Here is a 27,113-nt window from a genome sequence, read left to right on the forward strand (position 1 = left end):
GAGATTGTGCTTCCTTCATTTTATGATAATCCATCTACTCAGGAAGAGATAGGGTGGCACTGCATGGATGTCAGACATTGTCTTCAGGAGTATTTGTCCTTCACTAAGGGTTGGAGGAAGGACAAGTCATTGTTTGTAGTATTTCATGGTAATAGGAAGGGGCTAACGGCTTCTAAGTTCACTTTAGCTAGGTGGATCATGGATGCCATTTCTATAGCTTACACAGCTAGTGGTAAGGAAGTGCCTGCAGGTCTGAAAGCTCACTTCACAAGAGCGATGGCATCATCCTGGGCGAAAATACCGGACGTTTCAATCGAGTAGATCTGTAAGGCGGCCAAGTGGTCTTCTCCGTCCACTTTTTATAACCACTATAGACTGGATTTGTCCTTCACCAACCTCACCTTTGGGAGATGGGTTCTGCAGACTGTAGTCCCCCCTACTAAGATATTGACTATGTAATTCTCTCGTGGTGCTGTTATGGGTGCTGTAAAAATACGTAATTACTTACTGATAATGTGTTTTTTTCTGAACCCATGACAGCACCCTAACATTCCCTCCCTGCACCTGTGTGTTTTAACAGCGGTCTTGTGTTCTCCCCTAGTCACGTGGGAATAGTTGGTGGTGGGGATGTCATAACGATGTTCCTTTTTTCTGAGGTACTTTCATGCTCTGTAATCCAACTGATGCGGGAAGAGGTACCGCCCTTTTTATCCTGTAGGTTTCCTGTCCTTGGAAGGTGGATCCCCTCTCTCGTGGTGCTGTCATGGGTTCAGAAAAAACACATTACCAGTAAGTAATTACGTAATTTTAAGTTGTGGAGTACTAAACGTTCCAGTGATTTCAAGTGAGAGCTGCTGAGCGGAGCATGGGCTGCAGATAAGTGCATAGTTAACATTTATAGTTTTTCCATTTATTTGTGAAAAAAAAAAATTGGAGATTTGACAAAATATTTTAAAATTTAGCAATTTTCACATTTTTAATTTTTATGCCCTTAACTCTCTGGTTTATGTCACACAAAATAATTAATAATTAGCATTTCCCACATGTCTACTTTGTATCAGCACCATTTTTTTTCCAAAACGTTTTTTATTGATTTTTCAAATTTGTAAAAACATGACAAGTATCATTGCAAAAAAAGAACATTCGTCTGACAAAATGTGACATAGAGGTGGGTGATACCCCAATTTGGAGTTCCATGTTGCTGTTCGATTTAAGATAGTATACAGTAACATTAAACCAAAACAGAGGTAATGAAATATAATATAACATATGCAATACAATTCGTTAAATCTCTGTGTCGTCCCTGAATGATTTCAATTTTGCTAGCGTGTCTTGGTATTCCCAACCGTCTCGTCTCCCCCTCCCGCCAGAGCCCCCTCCTAGGTGATTCTCAGTTTACCCAGGCTGTCCTGGATATCGCTCAGGATATACCACTCCGAGTGAACAAAAGGTGCCATCAGGTTAATTATTTCTCCCTGTGTGAATTGGCTTTCAATAAAATGTCTCCATCTCACAAAAAACTTGGCTGTCAACCCATCTTTATCCCTCTCCGCTTCTAGTTTTTCCCACTTCAGAAGGTTGTGTAATTCGCCCACAACCTCCTTTATGGATGGGCCCTCCCTTTGAATCCAGTGTTTTAAGATGCAACGCTTAGCTATCATGGCTATGTCATGCGTTATTGCGTATTTCCTCTTTTCCTGCGTGCTCGGTCCTCCTCCTACTCCTCCCTCAAAGGAGTGGAAAATCCACACCATTAAGTCTAGTTTGCTGAAAATTCCCCATGTTGACTGGGCAAATAGTCTGACTTGGTTCCAGAACCTAGCGATTGTCTCACATTCCCATAGCCCATGCAGCATATCCGTTTTTTCTTTTTGACACTTAGGACACCACCTATCCCTACCTGGTATGTTGAAACCTATAATGGCCCTATGTAGAATTCTGAATTGAGTGTCTCTCCATCTCTCATTGGTAATATGTTTCCGCACTTGTACCCATCCTCTCAGTATATCATCCACCACTTCTTCCCTTCCCAATTGTTTCCCCCACGCTTTTAAAGTCCGACTATCCTCCCGTGAGATAAGCACCCCCCTTAGCGATCGATATATTTTAGAGACATTTATACTTGTTACATCACATTCCAGTAACTCATCAATCGAACTTCTGTTCAGCTCTCTTCCAACCACACCCAGGTCTCCTATTATTCCATGTTTCAATTGTTCATACTGGATGACATGTGAGCTATTAAGGTTGTACTTATCCAACACTTCCCGACCTGTCATCCACCTCCTGTCCTCCACATTCATAACATCTATCATTCTCCTGACTCCCCTCTCTTTCCATCTAGTAAATAGCTTGTTTTCTCGTCCCAGGGGAAAATTTGGGAATGCCCAGGGGTTCAAGTACTTGGACACTTTCCATGAGAGCCCCAGTTTTTTCCTTACCGACTTCCATGTTAGCATGGTGTCTCGGAATATAATTGAGTTCCTTATGTGCCCTTCAACCCTGGATAGTGGGGAGTGCAGAATGGACGTCAGATCCCACGGTGACGCATATTTAGTTTCCATCGCATGATCTGAGTGCCTACTCGTTCCTCTCACCCAATCAATTACATGCCTCATGATACATACAAGATTATACCCTTGGACATCTGGAAAGTTTAGACCTCCCTCCTCTGCTGACTTCATCAGCGTACGCAGCTTTATTCTGGGTTTCCTTCCCCTCCACAGAAATTCTGTATACGCGGAGTTGAGCTTATTCACATCCTTTAGTTTTAGCAATAGCGGGATTGTCTGGAAGGGATACAGCAGCCTAGGAAAGCTCATCATTTTTATCAGGTGGCATCTTGCCAGTAATGGAAGTGGCAGACCTTTCCATCCCTTTAATTGAACTATAATTTTCCTGATTAGCGGTCCATAATTCAAGTTATAGATTGTTTCCACCGATCTTCCTATATGCACTCCCAGGTATTTAATTGAAGATTGTGCTATAGGAATTCCACATAGACAGCCATCCCTTATTTGTCCCCCCATTGTCCCATGATGCCCCTTTAGGAACATGATCTCGCATTTTTTTTTGTTCAGTTTGAAACCGGAGAATGAGCCAAATTTTTCAATCAAGGCAAGAGTCTGTGGCAAATCCGCACCGGGGTCCCCCATATAAAGTATGATGTCATCAGCAAAAAGCGCTGTCTTTACTTCTGAACCCCTTATCTTGATTCCTTTAAAGCTATTTTGTCCCTGTAGTATTCTTGACAACGGCTCGATTGCCAGGTTGAATAAAAGAGGAGATAATGGGCAGCCCTGTCTTGTTCCCTTCATCAAAGGGAACACGTCTGATAGAAAGCCCGGAGTGTGTACCCTAGCTCCCGAGTTGGCATAAAGGTTTCTAATGTAAAGTCTCATCTTGCCTACAATCCCTATGGCCTCCATTACCCTGTCTAACCACCCCCAATTTACATTATCAAACGCTTTTTCTGCGTCAAGTGTAACTAGGGCAGGTCTAGCCCCTCCCTCAGTGAGACCCAGTCTAACCGCGTCTACCACTAGAATTGTCTTTCGGATATTGGTAACGGCATTTCTCCCCTTAATAAACCCCACCTGGTGATTCGTAATGATCCTAGGTAAGATCTCAGCCAGTCTATTAGCCATGATCTTGGACATAATTTTTAAATCCTGATTTATGAGCGATATAGGTCTATAACTAGAGGGATCATCCAGGTCCTTGGTTCCCTTGGGGAGTAATTTAATATATGCTATGTTGGAATTTTTGGGTATTTCCGCCCCTCCCAGGAAAGCATTAAAGACTGAGGTTAGATCCGGCGAGATCAGATCCTTCAGAGCCTTATAGAATTCACTATTGAAACCGTCAGGTCCCGGTGCCTTGTTGGTGTTAAGCTCCCCAATTGTTCTCGTCACCTCCTCTACTGTGATATCTGCGTTTAAGGCACTCAAATCTTCCTCCGTCAAGCTAGGCATTTGGGCTTGTCTTAGCCACTCTGCCTCATCAGTCATGTCGTTATTCCCTGACCCATATAGTTTTCTATAGTAATCTCCCAACAGTTTATTAATGTCCTTAGGATCCGTAGTCACCTCCCCCCCCTTTGTTTTCAGTTTAGAGATCACTGTCATCTTTCTGCTGCCCCTTGCCAGATTGGCCAACATCCTTCCCGCCTTGTTGCCAAACCTATGTAAGTCAACCTCCTTGTGCGACCAGAATAGTTGTTCCTTTTTTTTGGCCCATTCGTCAAATCCCTCTTTTGCCTCCAGCCATCTGCCTTTTGTCATGGGAGATCTATTTGTCACATAATTTGTATATGCTACCTGTACTGCTTCACTATGGAAATTATAATTCTCATTGGTTTTCCGTTTGATCATGGCTGCGTACCCCACCAGACGGCCCCTTAGGACCGCTTTTGCCGTTTCCCAAAATATCACTGGGGACTCTCTATGTTCCTTATTGTCCTCTGCGAATTCTCCCCACCACTCCTGTAGCACCTTATGGAAATTATCTTGCCTGAGAAGGAACGATGGGAATCTCCATATGATCTCTGTACCTCTCCTGAATTTCTCTCTAATGCCCAATCTCACCGGACTATGATCAGAGATCACCATATTCTCTATCACACAATCTTGCGTACCACTCAGTAAGTCTTGCGAGATCCAGAACTGATCAATACGTGACCAGCTATCATGAGGGTGAGAGAAGTGTGTATACTCTCTGTCATGTGGGTGAGTTAGTCTCCAGATGTCTTTCAGTCCTACGTCTTCTAATGTTACATCCCTATTGTCTAAACTCCTGCCCACATTAGCTGTCCCCTCCTCGCCCCTCCTCCTATCTTCAGCTGAGTCTGGGACGGTGTTAAAATCGCCTCCCACTATAATGTTAGCCTCCCCATCTGCTAATATGGTGGCCTTTATGTCATCATGAAATGTGATTTGTTGTGAATTTGGGCCATAGACATTATAAATACTGAGTTTACCCGCTGGACTAACGATTGTTAAGTGCTGCCACCTTCCATGGTCGTCTGCCTCATGTGCCACTACCTCATGACTGAATTGTTTATTTATTAGAATCATAGTGCCCGCTTTTCTACCTTGTGCCGCTGCCCCGTAAACGGTGCCCACCCAATGTTTCTTCATGCGGAAAAAGTCCTCCCCCCCCAAGTGGGTTTCCTGTAATAAGGCAATGTCTGTCTTTAGTCTTTTCAGATGTCTCAATATCATTGCTCGTTTGTTAGGTGATCTCAACCCTTTAACATTCCACGTAGTTATCTGTATCATGTTTACCTGTGTGTTCTGCTTTTACTACTCCCTCCCCTATGGGCCCCTGCATCAAGGAAGACGAGATGTTCGACACTAGAATCACAGTTGGTACCACAAAATCGACACTCCCTTTCCCCACCTTGCAAATATAACAAATACAACAAAAAGCATGTAACTGTAAAACATATTTTCCCTTCCGAGAAATCCACGGCGCTTCCCGCCACGTTGGTGAGCTCCCCTATTCCTAGCCAAAATATGTAGCTCCCTAATCACCCCCCAAAAAATATATGTTCTATCCCCGGACTAACTTGAATAAGCCTTTGAAAATTATGCAAAAATTAGCACAGTATGTCAAAACCTCAGCAAGATTCTCCAGTCCTACTTATCTCTGACTCCAGGTAGCCATCAGTCCGCCCAGAACAGGCCCACTTCATTTGAATTTGGATGATGTTCCTGGACAAAGGAGAAAAAGAAAAAAAAGACCAAGGGGAGAGAAGATGGAGAAAGAAAGAAGAAGAACAAAAAAAAAAGAGAGGGGGGGGGGAAGAGGACCCAGACTTTGGGATGTTTTCCTCTCTTTTCTCCCTTCCCCCTCCTCCTCTCACCTCCCCAACCCTCTCTCCGTAATGCATCCTCCTCAACGCCTCTCCCTGTTTGGGAAGAGAAAAAAAAAAAAAAAAAAAAAAAAAAAACAGGCAAAAAAAGGAAAAACAATGAGTGAGTTCCAGTTCAGGTATCATGGTTTCTCTCCAAGGGTTGGTTCCTGTGTTCCAGGCGAGAATTATGCTGTCGACCCGGGCTTGGCCTCCTTTCCTCCCTGGTCTCGACTTGCTTTTGTCCCCCAAGACGTCCCACATCTCTTCCTGAGCTTGTGGGGGATCCTCTTCTATTATTCCCTTCTCCACTAGCTCCTTTTTCTTGCCTTTCTGACCTAGTCTTGTTGAGCTCTGCCATGAGAATGTTTTCTGCTTCTTTGTAGTCCTTGTAGTATACAAACGAGCCATTGGGGTTTCTAACTTTCAGTGTAGCAGGGTATAATAGCTGGCACTTTACTTTTTTGTTGTACAGAAATGAGCAAATTTTGGTAAATTCTTTTCTCCTTCTGGATACTTCCGCTGAATAATCCCCAAAAATTAGCAGTCTGTTGCCTTGATATTGTAGTGGACGCTTTCGTTCTCTAAAAGCCCTCAATATTTCCTCCTTATGCTTATAATCAAGGTACTTGACAATCACCTGCCTGGCTCTTATCGGGGTATTCTTGTTTGAGTTTTGGCCCTCTCCCTTATTCGCCTCCTGGTGTCTCAGTGGACCCACTCTGTGGGCTCTTTCAACTCTGAATTTCGCCTTTATGCCCAGGGCCTGCGGTAGCTCCAACTCGCATATATTATCCAACTGTCCAATCGATACAGACTCTGGCAACCCGACTATACGTAAGTTGTTTCGTCTCGATCTGTTTTCCAAATCGTCTGCTTTATCCTTCAAGTATTCATTAGATTTTGCTAGAGCTGCTATTTGTGCTTGCATAGCCAGTATTGTCTCCTCGGAGTCAGATATTCTCTGCTCTGATTCTGCCAGTCTAGAGGCATGGGCATTTATCTGTTTTTGCATATTAGCTAATGATGTTTGTATGGCTGCCTCAATAGCCACTTTAACCTCTTTTGACAAGTGTGATGTCACTTCTTCAGCCAGTTTTTTATAGTCCACATTAAGCTTTTGTGTGTACTTGTCTTGGCCTGCAGGTGGTGCTGTTTTCTTAGTTCTCTTTGTCTGGACTGGGCCACCACCTCCATCCCCCAATAGCTTGCAGGCTTGTGATGTTGGTGTAGTAAGCTGTTTTTTGTTTCCTTTGGAAGGGGTACTATGAATTCTTGCATTTGACTTCCTGTGAGTCTGAGTGGGATTAATCTCCCTGTGCTGTTTGTCAGTTTCATCCTCCAACACTGCTGTGTCTCTGAGCTGCCCTGCTTTGCCTGCATCTTCTCTCCCCTCTGCCTCCATATCTCCTTCATCCTCCCATTGCGATCCACAGTCATCAGTCCCCTGCATCCACCTCTCTCCTGCTGTGTCCTCCTGTGACTCCTCGCTCATATCTTCCTTATCTCCTGTCTCCTTGCTCATATCTCCCTTATCTCTCCCCTTCCAGCTCTGTGTTTGCTTTTCTGTGTCTCTCACCATGCGTTCAGGCTCCTCCCCCATCAGGCTCGGCGCCATTATCTTATCTTCTCCCCTGTCCATATCAAAGCTTCTCCAGGCTGACTCACTGCTCCCAGAGCTTCTCAGGAGGTACCGTTCCATAGCTGTCTGCTTTAGGTAACCTCCTGTGCTGCTCTCTGTTTGGTGGCTCGTCCGGGGGGTCTGTTTTTAGTCGGTTTCTGTGAGGGGTGGCAGGAGACTCTCCTCTAAGCTTCCACCTCAGCCAGGACAGGAACAGGAAGTCCAGCACCATTTTTTAAACATAATATTTTTTGTTCAGCAGTTACAAGGCTTCAAAGTTTATCAGCAATTTCTCAATTTTCCAATAACATTTACAAAACCATTTTTTAGAGGGACCACATCACAGTTGAAGAGACTTTGAGGGGCTATATGACAGAAAATACCCAAATGTAACACAATTCCATATACTTTACCCCTCAAAGTGCACAAAACCACATTAAAAAAAATTGTTAACTATTCAAGTGCTCCACAGGAACTAAAGCAATGTGGAAGGAAAAATTAAAATTTTACTTTTTCCCACAAAAATTTTACTTTGGTCCCAAATTTTTCCATTTTCAGAAGGAGAACAGGAGAATGTGGACCATAAAAAATGCACATGGGAGAGCTCTGAAGGGACATTTTGAATGCAAAATTGGCTGGCATCGTTAGCGAACGCAATGTCTTATTTGGAAACTTCCTGATGTACCTAAACAGTGGAAACCCAACCCCCCCCCAAACATGACCCCATTTTGGAAACTAGACCCCTCAAGTAATTTATCTAAATGGGTGAGCACTTTGTACCCACAGGTGTATCACAGCATCTATATATATAATTGCCTTATTCTGTCTGTCTGTCTGTCTGTCTGTCTGTCTGTCATGCTCCGAAATTGTGTCCTTACGGTGACACAAAGCTGATTGGCCGCTGGGCTCGCCATGGCCCCGCCCCCCCACACGGATTGGCCTCTCGCCCCGGCTCTCTGCAGGCCCCTCCCCCCTCACGCAATGCACGCTCGCTCTGGCCCAACTGACACGGAGCTCCGATTCCCAGGTGAGTACACACACACACATCAGATCACACTCACTCTCACACACACCTCACACATCACATCCACACACTCACAACATCCTGAGATATCGCTTGCTTCTACACCGGCTCCGTCAGGATCCCAGCAGCGCCAGACATAACCTTGCGATGCTGGGATCTTGACGGAGGCCGTGAACGCTGGTAACCATTATACACATCGGGTAACTAAGGTCCCTTAGTTACCCGATGTGTATCATAGTTACCAGTGTACACCGGCTCACACTCACTCTCACACACACCTCACACACACATCACACATACATCACATCGCATCCACATACTCACAGCATCCGGCGATATCGCTTGCTTCTCGGCGGCGATACTGTGCTGTTGTGACCTTCCAGGACCTGCCGGAGGATCACATGGCCAGAAGCATGTGGTATCTCCGGATGTTGTGAGTATGAGCGTGGATGTGCGATATCGTCAGTGTGTGTGTGTGTGAGTGTATGCGATCGGGTGTGTGTGAGTGTATGCGATCGTGTGTGTGTGTGTGTGTGTGTGTGTACGCGATCGGATCTGTGAGTGTCGGCAGAGGAGCACGGCGTGCTGGAGGAGGCTGGGAGGAGAGAGGCTGGTCCTGGGGAAGGCTGGGATGGGGAGGCTGATGCTGGGAACGGAGAGGCTGATGCTGGAGACAGAGAGGCTGATGCTGGAGACAGAGAGGCTGATGCTGGGGACAGAGAGGCTGATGCTGGGGACAGAGAGGCTGATGCTGGGGACAGAGAGGCTGATGCTGGGAGGAGAGAGGCTGATGCTGGGGACAGAGAGGCTGATGCTGGGGACAGAGAGGCTGATGCTGGGGACAGAGAGGCTGATGCTGGAGACAGAGAGGCTGATGCTGGGGACAGAGAGGCTGATGCTGGGGACAGAGAGGCTGATGCTGGAGACAGAGAGGCTGATGCTGGGATGAGAGAGGCTGATGCTGGGGACAGAGAGGCTGATGCTGGGGACAGAGAGGCTGATGCTGGGATGAGAGAGGCTGATGCTGGGGACAGAGAGGCTGATGCTGGAGACAGAGAGGCTGATGCTGGGGACAGAGAGGCTGATGCTGGGAACAGAGAGGCTGATGCTGGAGACAGAGAGGCTGATGCTGGGGACAGAGAGGCTGATGCTGGGGACAGAGAGGCTGATGCTGGAGACAGAGAGGCTGATGCTGGGGACAGAGAGGCTGATGCTGGAGACAGAGAGGCTGATGCTGGGGACAGAGAGGCTGATGCTGGGGACAGAGAGGCTGATGCTGGGGACAGAGAGGCTGATGCTGGGGACAGAGAGGCTGATGCTGGAGACAGAGAGGCTGATGCTGGGGACAGAGAGGCTGATGCTGGAGACAGAGAGGCTGATGCTGGGGACAGAGAGGCTGATGCTGGGGACAGAGAGGCTGATGCTGGGGACAGAGAGGCTGATGCTGGCGCAACATGGCGGATGGAGCACGTTTGGGAGTGCGCAGCATGGCGGATGGAGCACGTTTGGGAGTGCGCAGCATGGCGGATGGAGCATGTTTGGGAGTGCGCAGCATGGCGGATGGAGCACGTTTGGGAGTGCACAGCATGGCGTATGGAGCACGTTTGGGAGTGCGCAGCATGGGAGATGGAGCACGATGGGGAGTGCGCAGCATGGCGGATGGAGCACGTTTGGGAGTGCGCAGCATGAGGGATGGAGCACGATGGGGAGTGCGCAGCATGGCGGATGGAGCACGTTTGGGAGTGCGCAGCATGGCGAATGGAGCACGTTTGGGAGTGCGCAGCATGGCGAATGGAGCACGTTTGGGAGTGCGCAGGATGGGAGATGGAGCACGATGGGGGGTGCGCAGCATAGGGGATGGAGCACGTTTGGGAGTGCGCAGCATGGCGGATGGAGCACGTTTGGGAGTGCGCAGCATGGAGGATGCAGCACGATGGGGAGTGCGGAGTATGGCGGATGGAGCACGTTTGGGAGTGCGCAGCATGGCGGATGGACCACGTTTGGGAGTGCGCAGCATGGCGGATGGAGCACGTTTGGGAGTGCGCATCATGGGAGATGGAGCACGATGGGGGGTGCGCAGCATAGGGGATGGAGCACGATAGGGAGTGCGCTGCATGGGGGATGGAGCACGATGGGGAGTGCGGAGTATGGCGGATGGAGCACGTTTGGGAGTGCGCAGCATGGCAGATGGAGCACGTTTGGGAGTGCGCAGCATGGCGGATGGAGCACGTTTGGGAGTGCGCAGCATGGGAGATGGAGCACGATGGGGAGTGCGCAGCATGGCGGATGGAGCACGTTTGGGAGTGCGCAGCATGGGGGATGGAGCACGTTTGGGAGTGCGCAGCATGGCGGATGGAGCACGTTTGGGAGTGCACAGGATGGGAGATGGAGCACGATGGGGGGTGCGCAGCATGGGGGATGGAGCACGATGGGGAGTGCGCTGCATGGGGGATGGAGCACGATGGGAAGTGCACACCTCCCCCCCAACACACACACACGCGCGCACTGCACAACACACCACAGACACACACTGGGAACCACAAACAACTGCCCTACACAGACACCCACACACACACACAGACAACGCTGCACACACAAATATACGCACATACCGCACAACACACACATTGCACAAAACATACCTCCCCCCAAAACACACCACACACACACAAACCGCGCAACACACACACAACGCTACAGACACACAGCGCTCCACAAACAACGCAACACACAAACAACACCGCTCTCACCCCTCATCACACCCAGACAACACCCAGAACATGTACAGCGCCCTACACAAACACTTGGTAACTACACACAACAACATCTATATATATATATATATATATATATATAACAAAAATCATACATGAACTACACAATACGTAAATTCTAGAATACCCGATGCGTAGAGTCGGGCCACCTTCTAGTTTTATAATATTAGCCATGAAAATTAAAAAAAATGCATACATTTTTACCACAAAAATGTTGATTTAATCCAATTTTTTTTCCTTTTCAAATGGGTAGCAGGTGAAAGTGCAGCATACAATTTTATTTTTTTTTTGTACAATTCCTCTTGAGTACAGTGATGCCCCATATGTGCCGGATAACTACAGTGTGGACACACAGCAGGGCTCAGAAGGGAAAGCGCGCTATTTTGTCTGGAACAGATTGTGGACGCCATGTCACATTTGAAGATCCCCTGACATGCCGAAACAGCAGAAGTCCCCCCACAATTGAACCCATTCTGGAAACTACACTTTTTGAGGAATAAGGGTCATACGCACGTTGCGTAATTGCATGTATTTACGCTGCATATTGCACTGCAGCGTAAATGCATGCGTCCTCCGTCCCCTGCACAATCTATGAATATTGTGCATGATACGTGCGCACGATGCTTTTATGAACGCAGTGATTTGGGTGCTAAAATTTTGACCCAAATCTGTGCGTTCATAAAATGAGCATGTCAATTATTCCATGCGCTATGGATGCAGCTCCCACTCTGTCTATGGTGGGGGCAGCAGCCAGAGCGCATGAAATCGACTTTTTTTGTACAGAAAAACTGCATCCATTACGCAATGTTTCTGCAGCGATTTGAAGCGCACATGTGCTGTCAAATCGCTGCAGAGTATTCAACAGGTACGTACGCATGAGCCCTTAGGCGGGCTTTGCACACTACGACATCGCAGGCCGATGCTGCGATGTCGAGTGCGATAGTCCCTGCCCCCGTCGCAGCAGCGATATGTGGTGATAGCTGGTGTAGCGAAAGTTATCGCTTCGCCAGCTTCACACACACACTCACCTGCCGTGCGACGTCCCTGTGGCCGGCGACCCGCCTCCTTGTTAAGGGGGCGGGTCGTGCGGCGTCACTGCGACGTCACACGGTAGGCGGCCAATCAGAGCGGAGGGGCGGAGATGAGCAGGATGTAAACATCCTGCCCACCTCCTTCCTTCCGCATATCTTACGGAAGCCGCAGTGAGGCCGGTAGGAGATGTTCCTCGCTCCTGCGACTTCACACACAGCGATGTGTGCTGCCGCAGGAGCGAGGAACAACATCGGACCATTGCGTCAGCGTAATTATGGATTACGCCGACGCTGTACCGATGATACGATTACGACGCTTTTGCGCTCGTTAATCGTATCATCCAGGCTTTACACACTACGATGTCGCATGCGATGCCGGATGTGCGTCACTTTCAATTTGACCCCACCGACATCACACCTGCGATGTCGCAGTGTGCAAAGTGCCCCTTAGTCTAGGGTTGTACTGAGCAGTTATAACACTCAGGTGAGTCACGAAATAATATAATATTGGGCTATGAATATAAGAAATTTACATTTTTTCCATTAAAATGTTGTTTTGGCCCCAAAGGTTTAACTTTGAAAAAAGGGTAAAAGTAGAAAATGGACCATTCAATTTGCTACACAATTTCTCCCGCGTTCGCCAATACCCTACATGTTTTTGACAACTACTTTTGAGGCAGAGTGCAAAGCTCAGAAGGGAAGGAGCGCCATATTGGAATGCAGAGTAACGGCGGGTTCACATTTGCGTCATTTTGACGGAAACGGAATCCAGCACAGATGCAGTATAGTTAATTTACAGTGGAAGCGCGACACCAAGCGGTTGTGTGCATCATACACAACCGCATGTGTCTACATGGTGTCGCGCTTCCACTGTAAAGAAATGAACTGTACTGCATCTGTGCTGGATTTTGTTTTCGTAAAAACGACGTAAATGTGAACCCGCATTTAGTTGTTATGGTTTGGAGGTGACATGTCACATTTGGCAGAGCCTATGACGTGCCAGGAAAGCAGAGCCTCCATATGTGATCCCATTGTGTCAATGAATTTAGGGGTGCAGTTTTTACTGGATTTATGTTTTTTGGGGTGGAGCCATAGCGCTTTTCCAGAATTTATCCCCTCGATAAAGCTGCAGGTAAAACGTTCTTTGGGCACCTGCACATTGTGCTTAGGTATGTAAATCTACATTTTACTATGTTACTATTTCTTTGTAATTTATAGTCTGGTTACTATGAATTGGTTAGGGTAAGTTCACAAAGTGCGTTTTTCGCAGCGTTTTTGCGCGTTTTTTGGGTGCGTTTTTGCTCAGAAAACTGCATGACTTTGCTTCCCCAGCAAAGTCTATGAGTTTTCATTTTTGCTGTCTGCATACAGCATTTTTTTTAGCTGCGTTTTTGTGGTGCCCACAAAAACGCAGCATGTCAATTATTTTTGCGTTTTTCACTGCATTTTCCACCCATTGAGTTCAATGAGATGTTCAAAAACGCAATGAAAACAGCAAATTGCAAATATAGCTGCGTTTTAGAGCGTTTTTATTACTAAAAACGCAGCTATAAACGCAAGGGGTGGGTAGTAAAGTGACATGTACAGGAAGAGGATTCCTTCTGTCAGTAAACACAGAAGCGTGAATCCTCCCGGTTCCGCCACTGCTGCTTCCATTTCCTGCCTGGTGCCATGTCCGCTCCCGTGCAGGAGGTGGAAGCAGCTGCTAAATCAAAAGTGAACAGTAGAAAAATGTCATACTCACCTGTCTGCAGACTCCCGGTGCCATGTCCGCTCCCAGCTCCTCTCCCGGTCCTGCCATCCCCGCTCCGGCCGTGTGCTGGCTCCCAGTCACGTCCGATAGCTGCATGACCTGGCCGTGAGGACCTGGCGGTCATCACCTGATGAGGTCACCTGACGCATCAGCTGATCATAAGTCTCGCGGTGACGCCGAATTTTACCGCCGAGTGACTGATTCCCCGGCGCTTGCAGTCAGTTCATGACAGCTGCAGACAGGCCGGGGTGATCTCCGGAGTTCAGGTGAGAGCACCGGAGATTAGCCCGGGATGTCTGCAGCTGTCATGAACTGAATCGCAAGTGCCGGGGAATCAGTCACTCGGCGCTCGCTGTAAAGTCCAGGCTGCATGCCAGAGCTCAGGTGAGAGCTCCGGAGTGTAGTGCAGCTACCTGAATCTAGGTCTGACATAACTGGAGATTCCTCCGGTAGCCCCAGTCCGACGCTGCACAGAAGTGTTTTTTTTTTTTTTGCACTGATGCATCAGCTGATTGTATAAAGGCTTTTATACAATCAGCTGCTGTCTCATGTGATTCAGGCCTTGAACCTGACACATCATCTGATCACTTTGCCTTCCAGCAAACCGATCAGATGATACTGGATCCGGATTGGACGGCGCGGGACCCTTGACCCAGGATTACTGCGGAGGGGGGTTCTTTATTTCAATAAAGATGGAGTCACTAATTATGTTGTTTTTTTTTATCTTTACTAGAAATTCATGGTGGCCATGTCTAATATTGGTGTGACACCATGAATTTTGGGCTTAGGGCCAGCTGATAATACACAGCTACCCCTAACCCCATTATTACCCAGCAAGCCACCCGACATTAGGGCAGTTGGAAGAGTTGGATACAGCGCCAGAAGATGGCGCTTCTATGAAAGCGCCATTTTCTGGGGTGGCTGCGGACTGCAATTCGCAGCGGGGGTGCCCAGAAAGCTTGGGCACCCTGCATTGCGGATTCCAATCCCCAGCTGCCTAGTTGTACCTGGCTGGACACAAAAATTAGGCGAAGCCCACGTCATAATAAAAAAAAGGGCTTCCCTAAATTTTTGGTCCCCAGCCGGGTACAAATAGGCAGCTGGGGGTTGGGGGCAGCCCATACCTGCCTGCTATACCCGGCTAGCATACAAAAATATGGCGAAGCCCACATCATTTTTTTTGTTTGGGGGGGGGCAAAGAAATCCTGCATACAGTCCTAGAAGGAGGATGCTGAGCCTTCTAGTTCGACAGCTGCTGTCTGCTCTCCTGCATACACTATTGGATGGAGGATGCTGAGCCTTGTAGTTCTGCAGCTGCTGTCTGCTCTCCTGCATCCACTAGTGGATGGAGTATGCTGAGCCTTGTAGGTCTGCTCCCCCTGACTCTCCCTCCAGCATACAGTCCTGGATGGATCATGCTGAGCCTTGTAGGTCTGCTCCCCCTGACTCTCCCTCCAGCATACAGTCCTGGATGGATCATGCTGAGCCTTGTGGTTCTGCAGCTGTCTGCTCTCCTGCATACACTAGTGGAGAATGAAGAACATATGGCAATGGCAATGTTGATAAAAAAAAATGCCGCAAAACGCAGCCAAAAACGCACCAAAACGCGGTAAAAAAGCATGCGTTTTTTAAGACGCTGCGTTTCTGTGCGTTTTTAGCGCTAAAAAACGCACGAAACCGCAGCGTCAAAAAAACGCAGTGTGTGCACATAGCCTTGTTTAGTATTTTGCCTCTGTCTCTTAATTGTTCAGTCCTATCTTCTATTTGCTCTGCACTGTCACTGTGACTCCTCATTGTTGAAAACGACCTCCTATCTCCTCTGTATTGTCACTTTGGCTGCTTTCAATACTACCTCATATTTACTTTGCACTATTGCTGCTTCTATATCAGTGTCTAGTGCTACCTAATACTATGCTCTTCACTGCAACTTTGTCTTTAATGTATCATTTATTGGGCACTATCCTAAGAGACATCCCTTATGTTACAGATAGAAACATCAATTATAGGAGAAATAGTGCCAGAGATGTATGTGCTAAATGTTTGAACATTCCGGAGCCTCCAGGAAGACCATGGCTATTTGCTTGCAAGTAAGGGATGTTTGCCCTGAGTAAACATGGCGCTCCGTACCGCCGTCTCCGTGGTGATGACGTGTTTCCTGTAGGCCGGAAGCCCGAGTACTATAAATAGCAGGGTGGCGGGCGTGTTCGTTCTCTTTGCGTACAGCCGCTGTAGTGTGCGCACTGTGCTCGGCGCCTGCTCCTGGCTCACCGCTGTTCGCGCTCATCCTACACGAATAAGTCGGTCAGGACGGTGATCAGACATGGTGAGTGCGCGGTGCTGGGAGGGAGGCCATGCGGCGGAGTCAGTGCAGCCCGGGCGCGGCCTCAGCTGTGATAGTGAGCTGCTCTCCTCCGGTGTGTGGGCAGCTGCCGATAGCTGAGTGAGTCGGGTTTATGACTTTCCTGTTCGGTGGGGAAGCTTGAGCTCTCTGTTATCTGCCAGGTTTAGTTGTGCTGCCTCTTGTGCCCGGCTCTCAGGCTTGAGCTCTCTGGTATCTGCCAGGAGCGCTCCTTGTGCCTCTATCCTCTCTGCGGTCTTCTATGCTGTTGTGAGCCTGTGCTGCTACCATAGGGGTCTCTGGCTGTTTACTTATAAATCTGCTCCTCTGCTCTGGACAGGGCCGGCTCCAGGTTTTTGTGGGCCCTGGGCGAAAGAGTCTCAGTGGGCCCCATCCACACATAGACATGCACAGATACATACACATACAGGCATACGTACGCATACTTAAAGAGAGATTCACAAAAACACATAAATCTAGACAGTCATATACACTGCCATACATAGATACATATCATACATACACACACATTATTTTTATATATTTATCCTGTATATATATTTCTAATATTGGGAAGCTGGCAGCAGCCTCATTCACCTCCCGGCTTGTCTAACAGACATGGCCGCACATAGGGCACACTAACACTGCTGTATATACATCCCAAGAGAGGTCTGGGGTGGGGGAGACATACAGCACCTGGGTGGAGGGGACATACAACTCTGGGGGTATAGTAGTATGCAGCCCCCATATTGTGTTATGAAGCCCCCATTGTCCTCCATATAGTATTATGTAGCCCCCATATAGCACAATGCAGACCCAGATAGCATTAGGCACTTTCATGTAGTATACAGCACACATATAGCACAATGCAGACCCAGATAGCAATAGGCACCCTCATGTAGTACACATCCCCTAAATACCACAGTGCAGAGCCAGATAGCATTAGGCACCCTCATGTAGTACACAGCACCTATATAACACAGTGCAGAGCCAGACAGCACAGTGCAGAGCCAGATAGCATTAGGCACCCTCATGTAGTACACAGACCTATATAGTACAGTGCAGACCCAGACAGCACAGTGGAGAGCCAGATAGCATTAGGCACCCTCATGTAGCATACAGCTTGTATATAGCATAGCCTGTATATAGCACAGTGCAGAGCCAGATAGCAGTAGGCACCCTCATGTAGAATACAGTGATTAATACTCAGTGGCGTAACTAGAGTTTGATGGGCCATGGTGTAAAATTTGGATCGGGGCCCCCCTCCACGTACACCGACACTTAGGGTGTGGGATAATGACACTGACACTCGGGGTACAGGATAATGATGCTGACACTTGGCTCTTACCCTCAGCACCCAGGTTTCCCATGATCTGAAATCCCTCTATCAGTACCCAGCTTTCCCATGTTCTGATATCCATCTTTCCCTCAGCACCCAGCTTTCCCATAACAGAGTAAAGCTGGGTGCTGAGAGATGTATAGCAGAGCATGGGAAAGCTGGGTGCTGAGGGAAAGAGCCTTTTTCCCTCAGCACAAAACATTCCCATCCCATACTTGTAACTTTGTCCTCCTTGTATATAGATCTCCAAATACTATAATGGCCCCCACATAGCCTTCCGAATAATATAAAGGGTCCCACATAACCCGTCATATATTATAATGCACCCCCATAGTTCTCCATGTATTATAATTCACCCCATAGTACTCCATATATTATACTGCACCACAGTCCTCCATGTTTTATAACGCACACCCATGTGTGACCATGTGTAAGGTAGCCTCCATATTCCTCCATTTATTATAATGTAGCCCCCATAGTGCTATATGTATTATAATGTAGCGCCATAAATCATCATTTTGTATTATGCAGCCCCATACTCCTCCATGTATAATGCACCCCTAGTCCATGTATAAGGTGTCCTTCATGTTTATTATGCAGTCCCATAGACCTCCATGTATCATGGAGCCAGGCCTCCATGTGTCATGCAGCCAGCAAAATAAAAAACAAGTACCTCTCTTCTCCTTCCAACCCTGCAACTGCGGTAGTTACGCCCCTGCCCCCATGTCACACGCCCTGCACCCCCATATCACACACACTACACCCCCATATCTCACACCCTGCTTCCCATACAGCCTGCACCCCCATATCACACACTACACCCCCATATCTCACACCCTGCTTCCCATACAGCCTGCACCCCCCATATCCCACACACACACACTGCTCCCCATACAGCCTGCACCCCCCATATCCCACACACACTGCTCCCCATACAGCCTGCACCCCCCATATCCCACACACACTGCTCCCCATACAGCCTGCACCCCCCATATCCCACACACACTGCTCCCCATACAGCCTGCACCCCCCATATCCCACACACACACACTGCTCCCCATACAGCCTGCACCCCCCATATCCCACACACACACTGCTCCCCATACAGCCTGCACCCCCCATATCCAACACATACTGCTTCCCATACAGCCTGCACACCCCATATCCCACACACACACACACACACACACACTGCTCCCCATACAGCCTGCACCCCCCAGATCTCACACACTACACCCCCATATCTCACACACCCTGCTTCCCATACAGCCTGCACCCCCCATATCCAACACATACTGCTTCCCATACAGCCTGCACACCCCATATCCCACACACACACACACACACACACACACACTGCTCCCCATACAGCCTGCACCCCCCAGATCTCACACACTACACCCCCATATCTCACACACCCTGCTTCCCATACAGCCTGCACCCCCCATGTCACATACACACTACACCCCCATATCTCTCACACCCTGCTTCCCATACAGCCTGCACCCCCCAGATCTCACACACTACACCCCCATGTCACATACCCTGCTCCCCATACAGCCTGCACCCCCCAGATCACACACAATACACCCCCATATCACACACACCTTGTCCACATATCTCACCCTGCCTGTACCCCAACTTACCCCTCTCAAACACTCTGCACCCCTTCACATGCTTCTGTCAGTCTGCAGCCCTCATATGCCACTCACCCTGCAGCCCCCCCTCATGTCCCCTCTTTTCTTATTACCAGTCATCATGTGTCCAAATCGCCTTCAGTGTCTTGCTTTCTGCCGGCCACCTGTGTCTCCTCCCACACAGTCACATGGGCGTGACATCATCGCAGGTCCTGCAGGATGGAGATTCCGTCTGCTGTGCAGGTCAGGAGCACTCCTGCAGCTCAGAAACGGCTGGTGGCCTCTCCAGGTCAGGGGCCCCTCTACTGACACTGGGCTCCCCTGACTCACAGGCCGGCCACTACACAGCGGCACTACACATAGGGGCCCGGCAGCCGGCTCTGCAGAGCGGCTGCCGGGCCCCTATGTGTACTAGTGCCGCTGTGTAGTGGCCGGCCTGTGAGTCAGGGGAGCCCAGTGTCAGTAGAGGGGCGGCTCACTTCTCGTTCGCCCGCTGATCCGGTCTCCTCGGCGCGTCGTCCATTGCTGTCGCTCGCTCTGACCTCTCAGCAGGCGCGCAGTGATGACGTCACCGCGGTCCTCTGCAGAGCTGTCAGAAGAACGCCGACAGTCACAGCGGGGAGAATGATAAGAGAGAGAGCGCCGCTCACTCTCTCATCATTGCTCTCAATTGTATCGGCACCTGCGATGCCGATGCAATTGAAAGCTCGATCCTCGGCGGGGGGCGGTGACAGCGCGGCCACCGGGCCCCCCTGAGTAGCGGTGCGCCACTCCTCCCACCGCGAGTGGGCCCCCCCGGCAGCTCAGGGCCCCGGCATTTGACCGGGTTTGCCGGGTGCTGGCGCCGGCCCTGGCTCTGGACCCCGTAGTGCTGCACTATATACTGGAGTATATACAGGTTGTGGCCTCAGTCTCGTTTTGCTTCCATAGTGGATGGCAGTGATGTGATGGCCACTGTTGCACTTGGCTCCCATACACACCTATGTACCTGACTGGGCTGCACACTGTCGGCTAATCCCGCTGGTGGTTTCTGCAGGGATTAAGAGACACTTGCGCTCATGGAAGAGCTGAAATTGTAAACCTGTAAACTACTATCTTCATGGGCATCTGGTTGCTTGGTCCCCTCTACCCATAGAGAAACATTGAAGGTGCTGGTATTCCCTTGATATCTGGGGGTTCTGCAGTGCAAAGCCCAAATTCATGTAAATAAAATGAGTTTCATTGTTGCATTATGCAATTTTCTTTTCCTAATTACGTATTTTTTTTTTTTCTCCAGGCTTTTAAAGATACAGGGAAAGCTCCTGTTGAGCAGGAAGTGGCCATTCATCGTATCCGAATTACACTCACAAGTCGCAATGTGAAATCACTGGAGAAAGGTCTGTTGCTAATATTCTGAATGTGCTTCTGTCCAATGTGACCTGAAAATAAAATCTGCAATGTCTGTGCTGATAATGCCTGTCTGCAGGATGAGCGCTCTTCACCCCTTTTAGGTCATGTGATCTCCATTCTCATAGCATTCTGTAAAGAGCCATACATGTCCAGTAAGTAAGACTGTTATAGCCTTTGGGCTATTGCCTAAAGTGTCTGACAAGGGTAACTTAAACCCCTTCACAAGTTGTGACAGGCATGTATGTAATCAGCTGTCTACCTGGATTTAATGCAGGCTAAAGGTCCAGTCACACTAAGCAACTTACCAGCGATCCCAACAACGATAGGGATCACTGGTAAGTTGCTAGGAGGTTGCTGGTCAATGTCACACTGCGATGCTCCAGCAACCTGACCTGGCAGGGATCGCTGGAGCGTCGCTACACGAGTTGCTGGTGAGCTCACCAGCAACCAGCCACACGTGCAGAGAGCAGCGCACACTGAGCGCTGGCTCCCTGCTCTCCTAGTTACAGCACACATCGGGTTAATTACCTGATGTGTGCTGCAGCTAAATGTGCACAGAGCAGGGAGCAGCGCACACTGCTTAGCGCTGGCTCCCTGCTCTCCTAGCTACAGCACACATCGGGTTAATTAACCCGATGTGTCCTGCAGCTACATGTGCACAGAGCAGGAGCCGGCACTGACAGTGAGAGCGGCTGAGGCTGGTAACAAAGGTAAATATCGGGTAACCAAGGACAGGGCTTCTTGGTTACCCGATGTTTACTGTGGTTACCAGCCTCCGCAGAAGCCGGCTCCTGCTGCCTGCACATTTAGTTGTTGCTGTCTCGCTGTCACACACAGCGATCTGCGCTTCACAGCAGGACAGCAACAACTAAAAAATGGCCCAGGACATTCAGCAACAACCAACGACCTCACAGCAGGGGCCGGGTTGTTGCTGGATGTCACACACAGCAACATCACTAGCAACGTCACAAAAGTTGTTCATTAGCAGCGATGTTGCTAGCGATGTTGCTTAGTGTGACGGGGCCTTTACACTCTGAGACCACATCTTTACATGCACATGTTGTGTGATCAGCGGTCATGTGCCTCCTAACTGCAGGTGCATCTGAGATCCAACCATGGCTGTTAACCAGCAAGGCCCCTTTCACACCAGTTTTTTGCCATCAGTTAAAATCGGTTGAATTTTGAAAAAAAACTGATCCAGCAACTGATACCGGTGGATCCGTTTTTTCTCATTGACTTGTATTAGCGATGGATTGCGATGGAAGGCCTCACGTTTCATCCGTTGGACGGATCTGTCGAAAAATGTTTGTCCGTCAGACGGAGACAATGTCAACATTAAATGTGTTTGGGTGGGGGTTTTTTTTGTGTACTTCGAAAAAACACTGACAGATCTGTCTCCGTCCGTCGTTTGTTAGGATGGAAGCCGATGGGTGCAGGATCTGTCGTCCGTCATATGAGGGAATCCAGCGTCTGATCCATTTTTTTTAACTGAGCATGCTCAGGGGGGTGTAAACACTGTTGGTCTGAAAAAACTGATACGACTGATCCGTTGAGAAAACAGATTGTGACTGAGGGCTAAAAACTGATGTGTGAAAGGGGCCTAATATTCTGCGGTCAGTCTGTGATTGTGGTATTTAAAACACGCTGACAGTAAATTCATCACTCACTGATCCTGCCCATCGATGCTCCTGTCACATCATTATGGGTTGTAATGGCCCCTGTGCCTGTCATGATCCTCCTGTGAGCTGGCATTCATAGATGGTGGTTTCTGTTGTACACAGCGGTGCTGATGCACTGTTCTGTACAGTACAAGATCGCAGGTTCAAATCTCCAAACAGAACTCACAAATCCAGTAAATTTTTTTTTTTTTCAGCCTATAACAATAACATCAAAAACAACATAAATTTGAAATCCCTTGTTTCAGCAATACCCAATCTATCAATCTAAAAATCAGGCATCTGCTTGACTATAGAAAAAAAGTCAAAGCTCCTATCAGGTTTGGATTGCGTTTTATTGTAATGTTGCAGGGACCAAAAAATGTGTCTTCTCAAACAGGGTATCGGTAAAAATGTCACCTTAGGGCACATAAAATAAGCCATTGCTTGGTCTTAAACAAGAACATTATGGATCTCTGAAAACGATAAAAAAATCTGAATTTTTTTTTTGCACTACCTATATAAAGGTAGTGTTTGGTATATACATTATTGTACTGACTGTGGGAATCCTATTGCCAGGTCAGTCTTGCCATATAGTGAATGTGGTGAAAAAAAACCTGTAAAACTGCACTTTAACCACAATTGGCTTTTTCTCCCTATTCCAAATACACCTACAGTATGATTGGTGGTGATTCGTCCCACAGAAAAACAAGCTCATATGGCTATAAAATTAGGTTGTGCAAAATGCAGCACATTAACCCTTCATAACAGGTGTATTTGTGCTTGTATTACTAAGATTTTTTTTTTCTGGTTGTGGCATAATGGTTTCTTTGTTTTAGGCCCCTTTCACACGTCAGTGATTCTGGTACGTTTGTGCTTTTTTTTAAACGTACCAGAATCACTTACATACGCAAACCCTTTATAATGAATGGGTCTGCTCACACGTCAGTGATTTTTCACTGCACGTGTCTCTGTGCGGCGTACCCGCGTGTGCGTGTTTGCTGCACGGAGACATGTCCATTTTTTTCTGGCATCACTGATGTCCCACGGACCACGCAGTGGTGTGGTCTGTGAAACACGTGCCAGAAAAAAACGTGCATTTAAAATAATAAACATTTTAACTCACCCGGCGTCCAGCGATGTCCTCTGCAGCCCGTTCTGCCTGCTGCTTCTAAGCCGGCTCACTACTGTCGCGCATCTTAATGATGCACGACACAGCCGACCCGGAAGCAGCTGCTGCGGGGGTCAGCGCCGGCCGGATTCTGCACCGCGGGAGCGATCAGCACCATGGAGAGCGGGAGCGGGCACAGGTGAGTTGATTGCTAAGTGCAATCACGGGCCACGGAGAACGGAGCCCGGATTGCACTTAGATAACCCACGTGTGCCGTGATTCACGGCACACGCAGGGACATGTGCGTGTTTTACACGCCAGTGAAAAACGTCTGTGTTTTTCACTGACGTGTGAAATGGGCCTAAAATACAGAGGTTTTCATGTTTGTATTTACTAGTGTCCAAAAAAAGTTTTTTGTTTTTTTTTTTGGCCCCGATTTGTTCACTGTTGGCAAAAAGGGGATTGTTTAGTTATTCTAGTCCTGTGGGTAATTACTTGTGTTAATGCCATAGATGCATATGCAAGTAAGATTTCTAATGAAATATTAATTTAACATTTTAGTCTGTGCTGATCTGATCCGTGGAGCCAAGGAAAAGAACCTGAAGGTGAAGGGACCTGTCCGCATGCCCACCAAGGTAATGGGATCAAGAATCTGCAAACCTATTAAAGCAGACTTCACAGCTGCACTATTTGTATTTTGTTAAAACCGATAGTTAAACTTCAATATCAGCTGTCACCTGACAGCTCCAGGGCCGAGTACAGTGTTTCAACAAATGGCACAGAAGCATTTTATTAGGCTGTTATTGACTTTAAGGGATTGTCCACACAGAACTGCTCAGACCACACAAGGTGCTCTGTGCATTATGGCAGGGCCAATCATTATGTGCACCTATCAATATGCATGTTTTTTGCTTCTAGCTCTTTTCTGAGCTGTCAGAGGGGGTGTAGATAGCGGGAAAACAAGTAGGTGGGAAGATGCAGTTGAATTTTTCCCTCACCCTATGACTGCACCCTTATATTCGTGGTGCCGTCATGGGTTCGGAAAAAACACATTACCGGTAAGTAACTACGTATTTTCAGCCCTGCCATGTTGCACGGAGCCCCTGTACTTGGTTTGAGCAGTCATTGTGCTGATGCTCCTTTTAAAGGGAACCAATCACCAGGATTTTTGTATATAAGCTAAAGCCAGTGCTATACTGGCTCTATCAGGCTGATTCTATACATACCTGTAGTGGTCAGCTCGGATGTTTAGGTTTTGAAATCCAAGAAAGTGAAGTTTGTAATATGGGCAGCTTGTTGAGTGACAGTTGCACTGGAGCAGATCATATATTATCCCCTCCCCCTGTTAGAATTGGCATAAGTATTACACAAACTACTCACTTTGTCTAGCAGGACCTGTGTGAGGTCATTCCCATGTGACCAGAAGGGGTGGGGTCTCCGCCAACAAAGCTGGATACCAGGTCACATGGGTATGACCTCACAGGTCCTGCTAGACCAAGTGACTAGTTTGTGTAATGATTGTTAATTCTAACAGGGGGAGGGGATAATCATTACACAAACTACTCACTTTGTCTCTTGCAGGACCTGTGAGGTCATACCCATGTGACCTGGTATCCAGCTTTTTTGTCTGAGGCCCCGCCCTTCCAGGTCACATGGGTATGACCTCACCACAGGTCCTGCGAGAGACAGTGAGTAGTTATGCTAATTGTAACAGGGGGAGGGGATAAGTATGAATAAATTATCTGATCCTCTGCTGCTGTCACTCAAGAAGCAGTTAATTTTACAAACTTAACTTTCTTGGATTTCAAAACCTAAACATCCGAGCTGACCACTACAGGTATGTATAGACTCAGCCTGATAGTGCTAGTATAGCACTGGCTTTAGGCTATATGCGAAAATCCTGGTGACTGGCTCCCTTTAATCTGCTATGGGGGCACTCTTACAGCCTCTAATGCTGATGAACACCTTGTAGCTTTATCTATTCGGGCATGCAAATTCTTTGTACAAAATGAAATTGTTTTTTATAACTTTCTTTTTCAGACTCTGCGTATTACTACAAGAAAAACCCCTTGTGGTGAGGGATCCAAGACTTGGGATCGTTTCCAGATGAGAATCCACAAGCGCCTGATTGATCTGCACAGTCCTTCTGAGATCGTGAAGCAGATCACTTCCATCAGTATTGAGCCTGGTGTAGAAGTGGAAGTCACCATTGCTGATGCATAAATGCCATGTTTCCTGAATAAAACCTCTTTAATATAATTGAATAGTTTACCTGGATGGGTACAAAAGGGAGGAAAAGTGCGGCGCTGACCTAAGCACAGTAAATGGTAAAAAGACTTGGATATGAATTCAATGCTCACGTTTTTGAAGGTATAATTCGCCTTGAAATTAGCTGTATTGGGCCACAACTAGCCTTTCAAGGCTTCCAGCAATCTCTGGACACAGAGAATCCTCCCTTGGATTCACATAGGCACCACAAATCAGAACCATAAAAAAAACCAGGCTGTGATTGTGCTTCCACAGGAGGCCAGAGCGGGGTGGTCCTTTTTTCAAAATTTGTCTAAATACGTGTTTCTGCTGGCAAGCCTTCTTCAGGCTTATTGCTTATATTACACCTGAAGAAGGCTTGCCAGCCGAAATGCATTGTATGTGGCCATTTTTAAAGGATCACCCTGGTCTGGCCTCTTATGGAAGCACAATCTCACACAGCCTGGATTTTTTTTATGCTTCTGAAATTTAATGACTGAGTTTTCTGCTTAAAGAATTTTACTCCATAAATGTATCTAGAAGCAACTCCAATATCTGAGATGTTACCAAAAATACTTGAGTGGTGCATGTTTTGTGTTTTTTGGTGCCACGTCAGACCTGTGGTGACATCTTGTGCTCAGTCAGTTGCCTCTCAATCTCTCTATGCAACTGAGCGCCAGAACAAGACTCCTGTAGTTACATTGTGAGCTCCATGAAACACTGAAGCTGCAGATAGGTCACAAACTGCCTGAGGAAAGGCTGTACCAATTCTGAAAACATGAAGAAGCCGGAGGGTGAGAATGACAGGGGACTTAGATCTAAAGCAGCACTCCAGCGGTGAAATTTAAAAAAACACCTGCAGTGGGGCTTTAATAGATGTATTGAAGGAGTTCTGACTTTTACAGAGAAATGGTTTAAAAGTCTCACTAATCACAAATCGACCTCCTAAATCAGTGCTACATTGCTGATATCCTGACCAGCTGTCTACTGTAGCTAATCCCTGGTTTCAGTTTCTGTATCACATGGAGCGGCAAGCTGTAGTGTTTGAAGACAACCTGCATGGACTGGCTGCCAGTCTCCCAACCTTTACAACAGTTTCATACAGGCATGAGGATGTGTTTGTGGCAGATATCCTGCAATCTGCTGTAATTGTCTCTATAAATGCATGTGGTTTCACATACATTGGAATACCCTAATGGGTATTGTCTTAGATTTTTCAATCTTGCTCAAATTTTTATTTTTGGGGGGGACTGTTCAGCCCCGCTGTCACTACAGATGACAAACGGTAAACCAGGGGTCTCACTCTACTTAGGTATATATGGGCCACACGTAGAAAAAGA

At 47.7% G+C, this 27,113-nt stretch overlaps 1 protein-coding gene across 1 annotated transcript; it reads left to right on the forward strand.

Moving 5' to 3' along the window:
- The first annotated feature begins 16,244 nt into the window (after positions 1 to 16,244).
- Positions 16,245 to 25,785, forward strand: RPS20 (ribosomal protein S20). The gene is made up of 4 exons (XM_075353257.1): positions 16,245 to 16,380; positions 20,648 to 20,747; positions 24,088 to 24,161; positions 25,567 to 25,785. Exons 1-4 carry the CDS (start codon positions 16,378 to 16,380, stop codon positions 25,747 to 25,749), a joined length of 360 nt encoding a protein of 119 aa, XP_075209372.1. The 5' UTR covers positions 16,245 to 16,377; the 3' UTR covers positions 25,750 to 25,785.
- Positions 25,786 to 27,113: the final 1,328 nt, after the last annotated feature.

The sequence above is a fragment of the Anomaloglossus baeobatrachus genome, chromosome 6 (assembly GCF_048569485.1).
Source record: "Anomaloglossus baeobatrachus isolate aAnoBae1 chromosome 6, aAnoBae1.hap1, whole genome shotgun sequence".
NCBI classification, from domain to species: domain Eukaryota; kingdom Metazoa; phylum Chordata; class Amphibia; order Anura; family Aromobatidae; genus Anomaloglossus; species Anomaloglossus baeobatrachus.

Bases quoted from the DNA above. Each gene is read 5' to 3' on its own strand.
- RPS20 (XM_075353257.1), top strand. The intron at 20,748-24,087 runs GTCTGTTGCTAA...TTAACATTTTAG, and splicing joins TGTGAAATCACTGGAGAAAG to TCTGTGCTGATCTGATCCGT. The intron at 24,162-25,566 runs GTAATGGGATCA...TTTCTTTTTCAG, and splicing joins CTGTCCGCATGCCCACCAAG to ACTCTGCGTATTACTACAAG.